We start from the raw sequence: 14019 nt of genomic DNA, 5'->3' as shown, positions 1-14019 counted from the left end.
AACATGTACAAAGAAAAAAGACACAAGAGTGCTGGAGTAACTCAGCGGGTCAGGCAGCATCTGTGGAGAACATGGATAAGTGACGTTTCAGAGTGCTGGAGTAACTCAGCGGGTCAGGCAGCATCTCTGGAGAACATGGACAGGTGACGTTTCACAGAGTGGATTAGTGGAGGATCTTATTGAACGGGGTAGTAGAGATTTGAGGGGCAGAATAACCTGATTCTGCTTCGATTTCCCCGTTGAACATTTAATAGCAGCTCACCTGCTTTGACTAGAGGGTGTGAGCTACAGGGAGAGGTTGAGCAGGCTGGGTCTCTATTCCTTGGGAGCGCAGGAGGATGAGAGGTGAACTTATAGGGGTGTATAAAATCATGAGAGGAATAGATCGGCTAGACGCACAGAGTCTCTTGCCAAGAGTTGGGGAATCGAGGACCAGAGGACATAGGTTTAAGGTGAAGGGGAAAAGATTTAAGAACCTGAGGAGTAACTTTTTTTACACAAAGGGTGGTGGGTGTATGGAACGAGCCACCGGAGGAGGTAGTTGAGGCTGGGACTATTGCAACGTTTAAGAAGTGCAGTATTTAGTGACTTTTATAACTTTGTCAGCACCAGAAACATGATGACTCTTTGTGTTCGGCCTAGGTGACGTCTGCTGTTTGATTTCACTGGGTTGTCAGCAAAAACAAAAGCTTTTCACCACTGTACCTTGCTCGGCACTGGTGACAATGATACAGGTGACATATCATTGAATCATTGAATGGACAGGTACATGTATAGGACAGACATGGCCCAAACGCAGGCAGGTGGGACTAGTGTAGCTGGGACATGTTGGGCTGTGTGGGCAAGTTGGGCCGAAGGGCCTGTTTCCACGCTGTATCACTCTTATGATCTTATAAACGTGTATAAAACCATGAGAAGTATAGATCGGGTAGATGCACAGAGTCTCTGGCCCAGAGTAGGACAATCGAGGACCAGAGGACATAGATTTAAGGTGAAGGGGGGGGGTGTATGGAACGAGCTGCCGGAGGAGGTAGTTGAGGCTGGGACTATCCCCAATGTTTAAGAAGCAATTGGACAGGTACATGGATAGGACAGGTTTAGCGGGATATGGGCCAAATGCTGGCAAGTGTAGATGGGTCAAGTTGGGCCGAAGGGCCTGTTTGCACTGTATGACTGTGACTAAAGTGAGTCACTCCAACATGGTCATACGGCACAGAACAGGCCCTTCGGCCCAACATGACCATGGCAACATATGGATGTCCCATCTGCACTAGTCCCACCTGCCCACGTTTGGCCCATATCCCTCTAAACCTGTCCCATCCATGTACCTGTCTGTTTCTTAAACGATGGGATAGTCCCAGCCTCAACTACCTCGTTCCATGCACCCACCACCCTCTTTAAGTGAAAGAGTTGCCCCTCAGGTTCCTATTAAATCTTTTCCCCTTCACCATAAACCCATGTCCTCTGGTCCTCGATTCCCCTACTCTGGGCAAGAGACTCTGTGCGTCTACCCGATCTATTCCCCTCATGATTTTGTACACCTCTATAAGATCGCCCCCTCATCCTCCTGCGCTCCAAGGAATAGAGTCCCAGCCTGCTCAACCCCTCCAGCACTTTGTGTCTTTTTTTTTTGGTACACCGGCATCTGCAGTTCCTTGCGTCTTCAACGTATACAGCGTTACACATTCAAGTTCCCTTCAGGAAAGAAAAAATAAAAAGGTGTTAAGATGCGAGTCACCAATGACGTGTGTGACCGTGAGCTGCCTGCAGCCCTCCAGGTTAATCATCCCCCTCTCGCCCCCTTCAGTCCAAGGGCACGGCTCTTTAGTGCAGAAGCATAGCTAACAGTCTCAGCCAGAGTGTTGCTTCAGATGCCAACGTTGCTCCTCAAAGCTCCCAGAGAGAACCAGCTTGCCCCGTCCGTCCAAAGACGTCGAGAGCTCTGGCAGCCTCACCGATTCAGCAGGTTAATATTTGACTTTGTGTCCTCTTGCGGCACCTCATTGTTCAAAGCAGCCTCTGTACGCTCGTAGTTGGGAACGTCTTACTGTAAGGCACCTTTCTCCTCTGTTAAGGCAGTGTGTGTGTGTGTGTGTGTGTGTGTGTGTGTGTGTGTTAAGGCAACAAGGTAAATGCGCGATCAAGATCAGAAGTCCTGAGGGGAAACGTCGAGGGAAAAGGTGACGCTCTTCCTCGCCTCTGGTTGAAATATCCCAGCGTTTCCTCACCAGAGCGAGCGGGCTCTCCAATCGTCCACATCCGACGTTGAATATGGCTTAGATTGAGCACTGTGGAAGGGTAGAGTCTGCAAGCTAAAGGTAGACTGGCTGATGGGGGGGGGGGGGGGGGGGGGGGGGGGGGGGGGGGAGTTCCAGGCCGTCGGCGTTGGCGGACTCCCGCGTGGACGAGCTCTCGCGGCGCGCTAACTGCTCGCCGAGCAAGTGGAACTGTAGCGTCGTTTCACAATCATGCTGATGTAGGCTTTCATCAGCCTGGCCAGGTCCACCACCTGCAGAAGTAAACAACACACAGCTTTTTAGTGCAGGCAGGAACTGCAGACGCTGGGTTCAAATCGAAGATCGGCACAGCTTAAGGATAAAGGGGAAATCCTTTAAAACCGAGATGAGAAGAACTTTTTTCACAGAGAGTGGTGAATCTCTGGAACTCTCTGCTGCAGAGGGTAGTCGAGGCCAGTTCATTGGCTATATTTAACAGGGAGTTAGATGTGGCCCTTGTGGCTAAAGGGATCAGAGGGTATGGAGAGAAGGCAGGTACGGGATACTGAGTTGGATGATCAGCCATGATCATATTGAATGGCGGTGCAGGCTCGAAGGGCCGAATGGCCTACTCCTGCACCTAATTTCTATGTTTCTATGTTTCTATGACACAAAAGGCTGCAGTAACTCAACGGGGTCGGGCAGCATCATTGGAGAGAAGGAATGGGTGACGTTTTGGGTCGTGACCCTTGAGGGGTAAGCCACTTAGAACGGAGACGAGGAAACACTTTTTCACACAGAGAGTTCTGAGTCAAGGGGGGAGGTCTTGGAAACTTTACCCCATTACTCAAACCTCACGTCAAAACATAGAAACATAGAAAATAGGTGCAGGAGTAGGCCATTCGGCCCTTCGAGCCTGCACCGCCATTCAATATGATCATGGCTGATCATCCAACTCAGTATCCTGTACCTGCCTTCTCTCCATACCCTCTGATCCCCCTAGCCACAAGGGCCACATCCAACTCCCTCTTAAATATAGCCAATGAACTGGCCTCCACTACCCTCTCAAAAGACTCAGCATTGAAATTTGACAAACAAATCAATGCCGTGGTAAAAGCTAGCTTCTTCCAGCTTCGGACGATAGCTAAAATAAAACAATTCCTCCGGTTTGACGACCTCGAAAAGATCATCCACACATTCATCTCCTCCCGCCTAGATTCCTGCAACTCCCTCTACACTGGCATCAGCCAATCTTCCCTGTCCCGCCTGCAACTGTTCCAAAACGCCGCAGCGAGACTCCTGACGGGCACTCGAAAAAGGGACCACATCACCCCGATCCTGGCCTCTCTCCACTGGCACCCTGTGCGGTTCCGAATACATTTCAAGCTCCTTCTATATGTTTACAAAGCCCTTAACGGGCTTGCCCCCACCTACATCAAAAGTCTGCTTACCCACCACACCACCTCCAGGTCCCTCAGATCGGCCGACTTGGGGTTACTGAACATCCCGCGGTCTAGGCATAAGCTCAGGGGCGACCGCGCCTTTGCGGTTGCAGCTCCTAGACTGTGGAACAGCATCCCTCTTCCCATCAGAACTGCCCCCTCCATCGACTCCTTTAAGTCGAGACTAAAAACTCATCTTTACTCTCAAGCCTTTCTTGACGTCCTCTGAGGGAGGGCTATATGTATGTATTTATGTATGTACTTAATCTATGAACCACTGTTGTATAACGTTAGTACCTCCACCAATGTAAAGCACTTTGGCCAACGAGAGTTGTTTTTTAAATGTGCTATAGAAATAAAAGTGAGTTGACTCGACCTGACAAATGTAGCATTTCTTGCGGTTGAAAGGAAAGTGCCTAGGGAGGGGGTGGTGCGGGTAGGAAGGGAAGAATTGACCAGGGAGTTACGGAGGGAGCGGTCTCTGCGGAAAGCTGACAGGGGAGGAGATGGGAAGATGTGGCGAGTAGTGGGGTCACGTTGGAGGTGGCGAAAATGTCGGAGGATTATTTGTGGTATGTGACGGCTGGTCGGGTGGAAGGTGAGGACAAGGTGGACTCTGTCCTTGTTACGAGTGGTGGGGGGGGATGAGGAGTGAGAGCAGAGTTACGGGGCATAGAAGAGACCCTGGTGAGAACCTCCTCCCCTTCTCAGCTGTCCCTCAGCCCACTGGCTCCACCTCTTCCGTTTCTAGATGCTGCCTCACCCGCTGAGGTGGAGGCCGGTTCTCTGGATGCTTTCAAGAGAGAGCTAGATAGGGCTCTTAAAGATAGCGGAGTCAGGGGATATGGGGAGAAGGCAGGAACGGGGTACTGATTTGGGGATGATCAGCCATGACGGTGACGGCTTGAAGGGCCGAATGGCCTACTCCCGCACCAAAAACAACACATGATTACAATCGGGTGAGGCAGCATCTATGGAGCGAAGGAAATAGGCAACGATTCGGGTCGTTTCGAGTTTCTCCAGCATTTAGTCTACCAGTGGAAAGACAATACACGATTACAATCGATCCGCTCACAGTGTACAGATACATGATAAGGGAATAACGTTTAGTGCAAGGTAAAGCCAGCAAAGTCCAGTCAAGGATAGCCCGAGGGTCACCAAAGAGTTGGATGGTAGTTGGGCATTATACCCCGTACGTGATCCAGTCAAGCACCAGGTTTTACCTCGGTGGTGTCAAACAACAGCTCCCTCTCATCGACCACAATCTTGTAGGTGGTGGAGTGCGGAGCGCCAAACGAGCGGATACTCTCGTACGGGAACGTCTCCAGCGGTCTGGCCTCTCTCCTCTTGTACACGGACACAGAATCGGCACAGACGCCCAGCCACAGCTCCTGGGGGAAGCCACCTTCCTTACACTGTAACACACAACACCGCCAAGTATTATAGACAATAGACATTTGACCCTTCGAGCCAGCCCCGCCATTCAATGTGATCAAGGCTGATCAGCCCCATTATTATTCCGTTAACAATTTATTATTAACAGCGAAGCACTTTAGTTTATTGTCACATGTGCCGGGAAGTGGTGTTGGGGTAAATTGAATGGATTAAAGGCCGATAAATCCCCAGGGCCAGATAGGCTGCATCCCAGAGTACTTAAGGAAGTAGCTCCAGAAATAGTGGATGCATTAGTAATAATCTTTCAAAACTCTTTAGATTCTGGAGTAGTTCCTGAAGATTGGCGGGTAGCAAACGTAACCCCACTTTTTAAGAAGGGAGGGAGAGAGAAAATGGGGAATTACAGACCAGTTAGTCTAACATCGGTAGTGGGGAAACTGCTAGTCAGTTATTAAAGATGGGATAGCAGCACATTTGGAAAGTGGTGAAATCATTGGACAAAGTCAGCATGGATTTACGAAAGGTAAATCATGTCTGACGAATCTTATAGAATTTTTCGAGGATGTAACTAGTAGCGTGGATAGGGGAGAACCAGTGGATGTGGTGTATCTGGACTTCCAGAAGGCTTTCGACAAGGTCCCACATAAGAGATTAGTATACAAACTTAAAGCACAAGGCATTGGGGGTTCAGTATTGATGTGGATAGAGAACTGGCTGGCAAACAGGAAGCAAAGAGTAGGAGTAAACGGGTCCTTTTCACAATGGCAGGCAGTGACTAGTGGGGTACCCCAAGGCTCAGTACTGGGACCCCAGCTATTTACAATATATATTAATGATCTGGATGAGGGAATTGAAGGCAATATCTCCAGGTTTGCGGATGACACTAAGCTGGGGGGCAGTGTTAGCTGTGAGGAGGATGCTAGGAGACTGCAGGGTGACTTGGATAGGCTGGGTGAGTGGGCAAATGTTTGGCAGATGCAGTATAATGTAGATAAATGTGAGGTTATCCATTTTGGAGGCAAAAACAGGAAAGCAGACTATTATCTAAATGGTGGCTGATTGGGAAAGGGGAGATGCAGCGAGACCTGGGTGTCATGGTACACCAGTCATTGAAGGTAGGCATGCAGGTGCAGCAGGCAGTAAAGAAAGCGAATGGTATGTTAGCTTTCATTGCAAAAGGATTTGAGTATAGGAGCAGAGAGGTTCTACTGCAGTTGTACAGGGTCTTGGTGAGACCACACCTGGAGTATTGCATACAGTTTTGGTCTCCAAATCTGAGGAAGGACATTATTGCCATAGAGGGAGTGCAGAGACAGTTCACCAGACTGATTCCTGGGATGTCAGGACTGTCTTATGAAGAAAGACTGGATAGACTTGGTTTATACTCTCTAGAATTTAGAAGATTGAGAGGGGATCTTATAGAAACTTACAAAATTCTTAAGGGGTTGGACAGGCTAGATGCAGGAAGATTGTTCACGATGTTGGGGAAGTCCAGGACAAGGGGTCACAGCTTAAGGATAAAGGGGAAATCCTTTAAAACCGAGATGAGAAGAACTTTTTTCACACAGAGAGTGGTGAATCTCTGGAACTCTCTGCCACTCCTGAGGCCAGTTCATTGGCTATATTCAAGAGGGAGTTAGATGTGGCCCTTATGGCTAAGGGGATCAGAGGGTATGGAGAGAAGGCAGGTACGGGATACTGAGTTGGATGATCAGCCATGATCATATTGAATGGCGGTGCAGGCTCGAAGGGCCGAATGGCCTACTCCTGCACCTAATTTCTATGTTTCTATGTTTCTATGTGCTGAGGTTTTAGTTTAGTTTCGTTTAGTTTAGAGATACAGCGCGGAAACGGGTCCTTCAGCCCACTGGGTCCGCGCCTGCCAGCGATCCCCGCACATTAACACCATCCTACACCCACTAGGTGGGTTTTTACAACTTTGTACATTTTTACGATTACGATTTTTACATTTACACCGAGCCAATTAACCTTCAAACCTGCACGTCTTTGGAATGTGGGAGGAAACCGAAGATCTCGGAGAAAACCCACACGGTTCACGGGGAGAACGTGCAAACTCCGTACAGACAGCGCCCGTAGTCGGGATCGAACCCGGGTCTCCGGCGCTGCATTCGCTGTGAGGCAGCAACTCTACCGCTGCGCCACCGTGACCGCCCCTTTGCTTAGTTTAGTTTAGTTTGCTTCAGTTTAGTATATTGTCACGTGTAACGAGGTACAGTGAAAGTTTTTTGTTGCGTGCTAACCAGTCAGCGGAAAGACACTACGTGATTACATGCGAACTATTTACAGTGTACAGATACATGATGAGGGAATAGCGTTTAGTGCAAGGTAAAGCCAGCAAGGTTCGATCAAGGATAGACCGAGGGTCACCAATGAGGTGGATAGTAGCTCAGCACTGCTCTGTTGTTGTCATCGAGTGACACAGAGTGGAAACAGGCCCTTCGGCCCAACGCCCACACGCGTTTGGTCCCTATCCCTCCAAACCTGTCCTATCCATGTACCTGTCCAATTGTTTGTTGGTAGAATGGTTCAGTTCCCTGACAACAGTTGGGAAGAAACTGCTCCTGAATCTGCAGGTGTGCGTTTTCACACTTCTGTACCTCTTGCCCGATGGGAGAGGGGAGTAGAGGGAGTGGCCGGGGGTGAGACTGGTCCTTGATTGTGCTGCTGGCCTTGAAGTGTAGATGGAGTCAATGGAAGGGAGTTTGTACCGAGGTACGGTGACAAACGTTCTGTTGCGTGGTATCTGGTCAACGGAAAGATTATACATCGGACAGCGCGGTGTCACAGCGGTAGAGTTGCCGCCGCACAGCGTCAGAGACCCGGGTTCTATCCTGATTACGGGTGCTGTCTGTACGTTCTCCCTGTGACCGCGTGGGTTTTCACCGCGTGCTGTGGTTTCCTCCCACACTCCAAAGGCGCGTACGTTAGTCTTTGCTATTCTTGCTATTGAGGGGAGTGCAGCGTAGGTTCACCAGGTTAATTCCCGGGATGGCGGGACTGTCATATGCTGAGAGAATGGAGCGGCTGGGCTTGTACACTCTGGAGTTTAGAAGGATGAGAGGCTATCTCATTGAAACATATAAGATTGTTAAGGATTTGGACACGCTAGAGGCAGGAAACATGTTCCCGATGTTGGCCATTTGGCCCTTAGAGCCAGCACCGCCATTCAATGTAATCATGGCTGATCATCCCCAATCAGTACCCCGTTCCTGCCTTCTCCCCATATCCCCTGACTCCGCTATCTTTAAGAGCCCGATCTAGCTCTCTCTTTGAAGCATCCAGAGAACCTGCCTCCACCTGAGGCAGAGAATTCCACAGACTCACCACTCTCTGTGAGAAAAAGCGTTTCCTCGTCTCGGTTCTAAATAGCTTACTCCTTATTTTTACTAGTTAGCTTTTCACTGTACCTCGGTACACGCGACGTTAAAAGGGACAGTTTTTACACTTTATAATCTACGAACCTATCTCCAAAATTATGTTATTGGTAATTTATTTTTTATTTTTTATTTTTTCTCTCTCTTTTCTTTCTATAGCTGTATCTCTCAATATCTATAAAAAATAAAATAAATAGTAGCTGTGTTAATATGTAATTGATAAACAAATTGTGTTTTGGTTATGATATTTATTTGCTTCTAATAAAAAATAATTTAAAAAAATAAATATTAAAAAAGGAATAGTTCCCGCGCTGTATCTCCGCACTACAATGTCACGAACTTGTCGATATTCACCTCCACATCAAACAGGGTGGAGCCGTACCCGGGCCACTCTCTGACGAGGGCCATGTACTTGGCCATGGCCTGTTCTTGGCTCAGCCCCTGCATCTTCCTCCACTTGTCCTCGATGTTGACCTTGGCCGACGACACCTCCTCCTTCACCCACATCTCCACCATCTGCTCGTCCTCCGACCTGGAGCGGCCCAGGGAGGGCCCGGAAGCTTCGCCTCAGCGTCCCCTCCAGGAAGCTGGCCCGCTTCCGCTCGCCCCGGTCTCCGGTGGGGGAGAAGGTCCTGGTGGACTGGCTGATCCGGGCCTTCACCCTCTCCGTCGGGAACACGGCGTCCATCTCGGGCAGCGCCGACTCCGGCGAGTGGTCCCCCTGCAGGAACTGGAGCCTCAGCGCGGCCAGGTACTGCAGGCTCTCCTCGGGGGCTGGGTAGTGGCCACGGATTACTGCCTCATGAGCCTGCAGTCAAAACACACAAACACACACAGCAACACGTCAGTGTGGGGGCCAGAGAGATGTTGTCACAGCTGGAAAGGGTGCAGAGAAGATGTTAGTAGCAACGAACTGTAGATGCTGCTTTACGCCGAAGAGCGCGGGTCAGGCAGCATCTGTGGGGAACATGGATAGGTGACGTTTCACAGAGTGCTGGAGTAACTCAGCGGGTCAGGCAGCATCTGTGGAGAACATGGATAGGTGACGTTTCACAGAGTCCTGGAGTAACACAGCGGGTCAGGCAGCATCTGTGGGGAACATGGATAGGTGACGTTTCACAGAGTGCTGGAGTAACTCAGTGGGTCAGGCAGCATCTGTGGGGAACATGGGTAGGTGACGTTTCACAGAGTGCTGGAGTAACGTCAGCCATTCCTTCTCGCCTGAGATGCTGCCTATACCATTGATTTGCTCCAGCATATTGTGTCTATCTATAGATATTTACGAGGATGTTGCCAGGACTAGAGGGTCTGAGCTACAGGGAGAGGTTGAGCAGGCTGGTTCTCTATTCCCTGGAGCGCAGGAGGATGAGGAGTGATCTTTTACAGGGGTGTGGAAAATCATGAGAGGAATAGATCGGGTAGACACACAGAGTCTCTTGCCCAGAGTAGGAAAATCGAGGACCAGAGGACATAGGTTTAAGGTGAAGGGGAAAAGATTTGAGAGGAATCTGGGGAGTAACTTTTTCCACACAAAGGGTGGTGGGTGTATGGAACAATCTGTGTGAAACGTCTCCTCTCAACCCCATGTTCTTTCCTTCTCCCTTCGGCCCCACGATGTCTGTGCCAAACATGATGCCAAGTTAAACTGATCTCCTCTGCCTAAACGTAATCCGTATCCCTCGATTCTCAGCACCTCCAAGCGCCTATCTATACGCCTCTTAAACACCACTATCGTATCTGCCTCAACCACCACCCCTGGCAGCGCGTTCCAGGCACCCACCGCCCTCTGTGTAAAACATTTCCCCCTCTGTCATATGCTGAGAGAATGGAGCGGCTGGGCTGGTATACTCTGAGAGCTTGTATACTCTGAGAGGGGATGTTATTGAAACATATAAGATCATTAAGGGTTTAGAGGCAGGAAACATGTTTCCGATGTTGGGGGAGTCCAGAACCAGGGGCCACAGTTTAAGAATAAGGAGTAAGCCATTTAGAACGTAGAGAAGGAAACACTTTTACTCACAGAGTTGCAATTTGAGAAGGAGAAGGTTAAATCGGAAGTGTCAGTGATGCAGTTGAACAAAGGGGACTAACATAGAAACATAGAAATTAGGTGCAGGAGTAGGCCATTCGGCCCTTCGAGCTTGCACCGCCATTCAATATGATCATGGCTGATCATCCAACTCAGTATCCCATCCCTGCCTTCTCTCCATACCCCCTGATCCCCTTAGCCACAAGGGCCACATCTAACTCCCTCTTAAATATAGCCAATGATATAGCCCAATGACTATGAAGGCATGAGGGAGGAGCTGGCCAAGGTAGACTGGAAAGGTATCCTAACAGGAATGACGGTGGAACAGCAATGGCAGGAATTTCTGGGCATAATCCGGAAGACGCAGGATCATTTCATTCCAAAAAGGAAGAAAGATTCTAAGGGGAGTAGGAGGCAACTGTGGCTGACAAGGGAAGTTAGGGATAGAATAAAACTAAAAGAAAAGATGTATAACACAGCAAAGAGTAGACGGAAGACAGAGGATTGGGAAACTTTCATAGGACAACAGAAGGAAACAAAACGGGCAATACGGGCTGAAAAGATGACGTACGAGAGGAAGCTGGCTAGGAATGTAGAGAAGGACAGTAAAAGCTTCTTTAGATATGTTAAGGGAAAAAGAGTAGCAAAGTCAAATGTGGGTCCCTTGAAGGCAGACACGGGTGAAATTATTATGGGAAACAAGCAAATGGCAGAAGAGTTGAATAGGTACTTCGGATCTGGCTTCACTAAGGAAGACACAAACAATCTCCCAGATGTACTGGAGGACAGAGGATCTAAGGGGGTAGAGGAACTGAAATAAATTTTCATTAGGCGAGAAATAGTATTGGGTAGGCTAATGGGACTGAAGGATGATAAATCCCCTGGGCCTGATGGTCTGCATCCCAGGGTCCTCTTGGAGGTGTCTCTAGGAATAGTGGACGCATTGTTGATAATTTTCCAATGTTCAATAGATTCAGGATCAGTTCGTGTGGATTGGAGGATAGCTAATGTTATCCCACTTTTCAAGAAAGGAGCGAGAGAGAAAACGGGGAATTACAGACCAGTTAGCCTGACTTTGGTGGTGGGAAAGATGCTGGAGTCAATTATTAAAGAGGTAATAATGGGGCATTTGGATAGCAGTAAAATGATTAGTCCAAGTCAACTTGGATTTATGAAAGGGAAATCATGCTTGACTAATCTTCTGGAATTTTTTGAGGATGTGACAAGTAAAATGGATGAAGGGGTGCCAGTGGATGTAGTGTATCTAGACTTTCAGAAAGGGGTAGGGTGTTGACATGGATAGAAAATTGGTTGGCAGACCGGAAGCAAAGAGTAGGAGTGAACGGGTCCTTTTCAGAATGGCAGGCAGTGGCGAGCCGCAAGGCTCAGTGTTGGGGCCGCAACTGTTTACCATATATATTAATGATTTGGAAGAGGGAATTAGGAGCAACACTAGCAAGTTTGCAGATGACACAAAGCTGGGTGGCAGTGTGAACTGTGAAGAGGATGTTAGCAGGTTGCAGGGTGACCTGGACAGGTTGAGTGAGTGGGCAGATGTGTGGTAGATGCAGTATAATATAGATAAATGTGAGGTTATCCACTTTGGTGACAAAAACAAGGGGCAGATTATTATCTCAATGGGGTTAGGTTAGGTAAGGGGGAGGTGCAGCAAGACCTGGGTGTCCTTGTAAACCGGTCACTGAAAGTTGGTGTGCAGGTACAGCGGGCAGTGAAGAAAGCTAATGGAATGTTGGCCATCATAACAAGAGGATTTCAGTATAGAAGTAATGAGGTTCTTCTGAAGTTGTATAGGGCTCTGGTGAGACCACATCTAGAGTATTGTGTACAGTTTTGGTCTCCTAATTTGAGGAAGTGCAGCATAGGTTCACGAGATTAATCCCTGGGATGGCGGGACTGTCATATGAGGAAAGATTGAGAAGACTAGGCTTGTATTCACTGGAGTTTAGAAGGATGAGGGGGATATCTTATAGAAATATAAAATTATAAAAGGACTGGATAAGCTAGATGCAGGCAAAAAGTTCCCAATGTTGGGTGAGTCCAGAACCAGGGTCCACAGTCTTAGAATAAAGGGGAGGTCATTTAAGACTGAGGTGAGAAAACACTTTCTCACCCAGAGAGTTGTGAATTTATGGAATTTCCTGCCACAGAGGGCAGTGGAGGCCAAGTCACTGGATGGATTTAAGAGAGAGTTAGATAGAGCTCTAGGGGCTACTGGAGTCAAGGGATATGGGGAGAAGGCAGGCACGGGTTATTGATAGGGGACGATCAGCGATGATCACAATGAATGGCGGTGCTGGCTCGAAGGGCCGAATGGCCTCCGCCTGCACCTATTTTCTGTTTCTATAAGTCTGTGGAATTCTCTGCCTCAGAGCGTGGTGGAGGCCGGTTCTCTGGATAACTTTCAAGAGAGAGCTGGATAGGGCTCTTAAAGATAGCGGAGTCAGGGGATATGGGGAGAAGGCAGGAACGGGGTACTGATTGTGGATGATCGGCCATGGTCACATTGAATGGCGGTCGGTGCTGGCTCGAAGGGCCGAATGGCCTACTCCTGCACCTATTTTCTATGTTTCTATGTTAAGCTGGGGCCAAGCATGTACTCTGCCACTGAGCGACGTCCACTGCCCAAGGCTTCTCATGGAATTACCTGTTCAAACATGAAGGCAAATTCCACGCTGTTCTTCGGTACGTTTTCCATGTCAAGGAAGCAGTAGAGTTTGAAGTAGAACTCCCACGAGTCTCCCGACGTGGCAACCGCCCTGGATGTGGGAAGAAAACGAGCGGCATTATTCAACGGTTCACAGGGCGGTGAATCTGTGGGATTCCTTGCCACAGACGGCTGTGGAGGACACAAGTCAGCGGATATATTTAAGGCAGAGATAGATAGATTCTTGATCAGTACGGGTGCCGTGGGGTTACGGGGAGAAGGCAGGAGAATGGGGTTGAGGAGGGAGAGATAGATCGGCCATGATTGAGTGGCAGAGTAGTCTTGATGGGCCGAATGGCCTGAATCTTTTCCTATCCCTTATGACATTAGGTGCCCTGGAATGGTGGGAAGACACTTCCTTTCCACAGATCAGCTGCAAACAGCTGGAAGGAGGATTATAAGGTGGCACGGTGGCGCAGCAGTAGAGTTGCTGCCTCACAGCGCCAGAGACCCGGGTTCGATCCTGACTGCGGGTGCCGTCTGTATGGAGTGTGTACGTTCTCCCCGTGACCTGCGTGGGTTTTCTCCGAGTGCTCCGTTTTCCTCCCACACTCCAAAGACGTGCAAGTTTGTCGATTAATTGGCTTGGTGTAAATGTAAATTGTCCCTGGTGAGCGTGGGATAACTTTCATGTGCGGGCATCGCTGGTCGGCGCGGGCTCAGTGGGCTAAAGGGCCTATTTCCGCGCTGTATCTCTAAACTACAAACTGAAGTAAAATAAACGAACACGCCAAAGACGTGCGGGTTTGTGGGTTAATTGGCTTCTGTGAATTTACCACATTGCATAGTCACTGGTCGAGGAAGGGGTGTAACACAG

The 14019-nt window shown here is 49.0% G+C and overlaps 1 protein-coding gene across 1 annotated transcript in view; it reads right to left on the bottom strand.

Annotated features, from left to right (window-relative positions):
* Positions 1-14019, bottom strand: part of LOC129705356 (unconventional myosin-X-like) — a 208885-nt gene continuing 194866 nt past the window's right edge. The window contains 5 exon segments of the mRNA XM_055648890.1: positions 1-2509; positions 4882-5073; positions 8803-8998; positions 9000-9256; positions 13143-13254. Coding sequence (XP_055504865.1) covers positions 2423-2509; positions 4882-5073; positions 8803-8998; positions 9000-9256; positions 13143-13254 — 844 coding nt within the window. The 3' untranslated portion in view covers positions 1-2422.

Source organism: Leucoraja erinacea, chromosome 2 (genome assembly GCF_028641065.1).
Source record: "Leucoraja erinacea ecotype New England chromosome 2, Leri_hhj_1, whole genome shotgun sequence".
NCBI lineage: Eukaryota > Metazoa > Chordata > Chondrichthyes > Rajiformes > Rajidae > Leucoraja > Leucoraja erinaceus.
The sequence above is the reverse complement of the archived record's forward strand: the minus strand, read 5'-3'. Positions and strand labels throughout refer to the sequence as shown.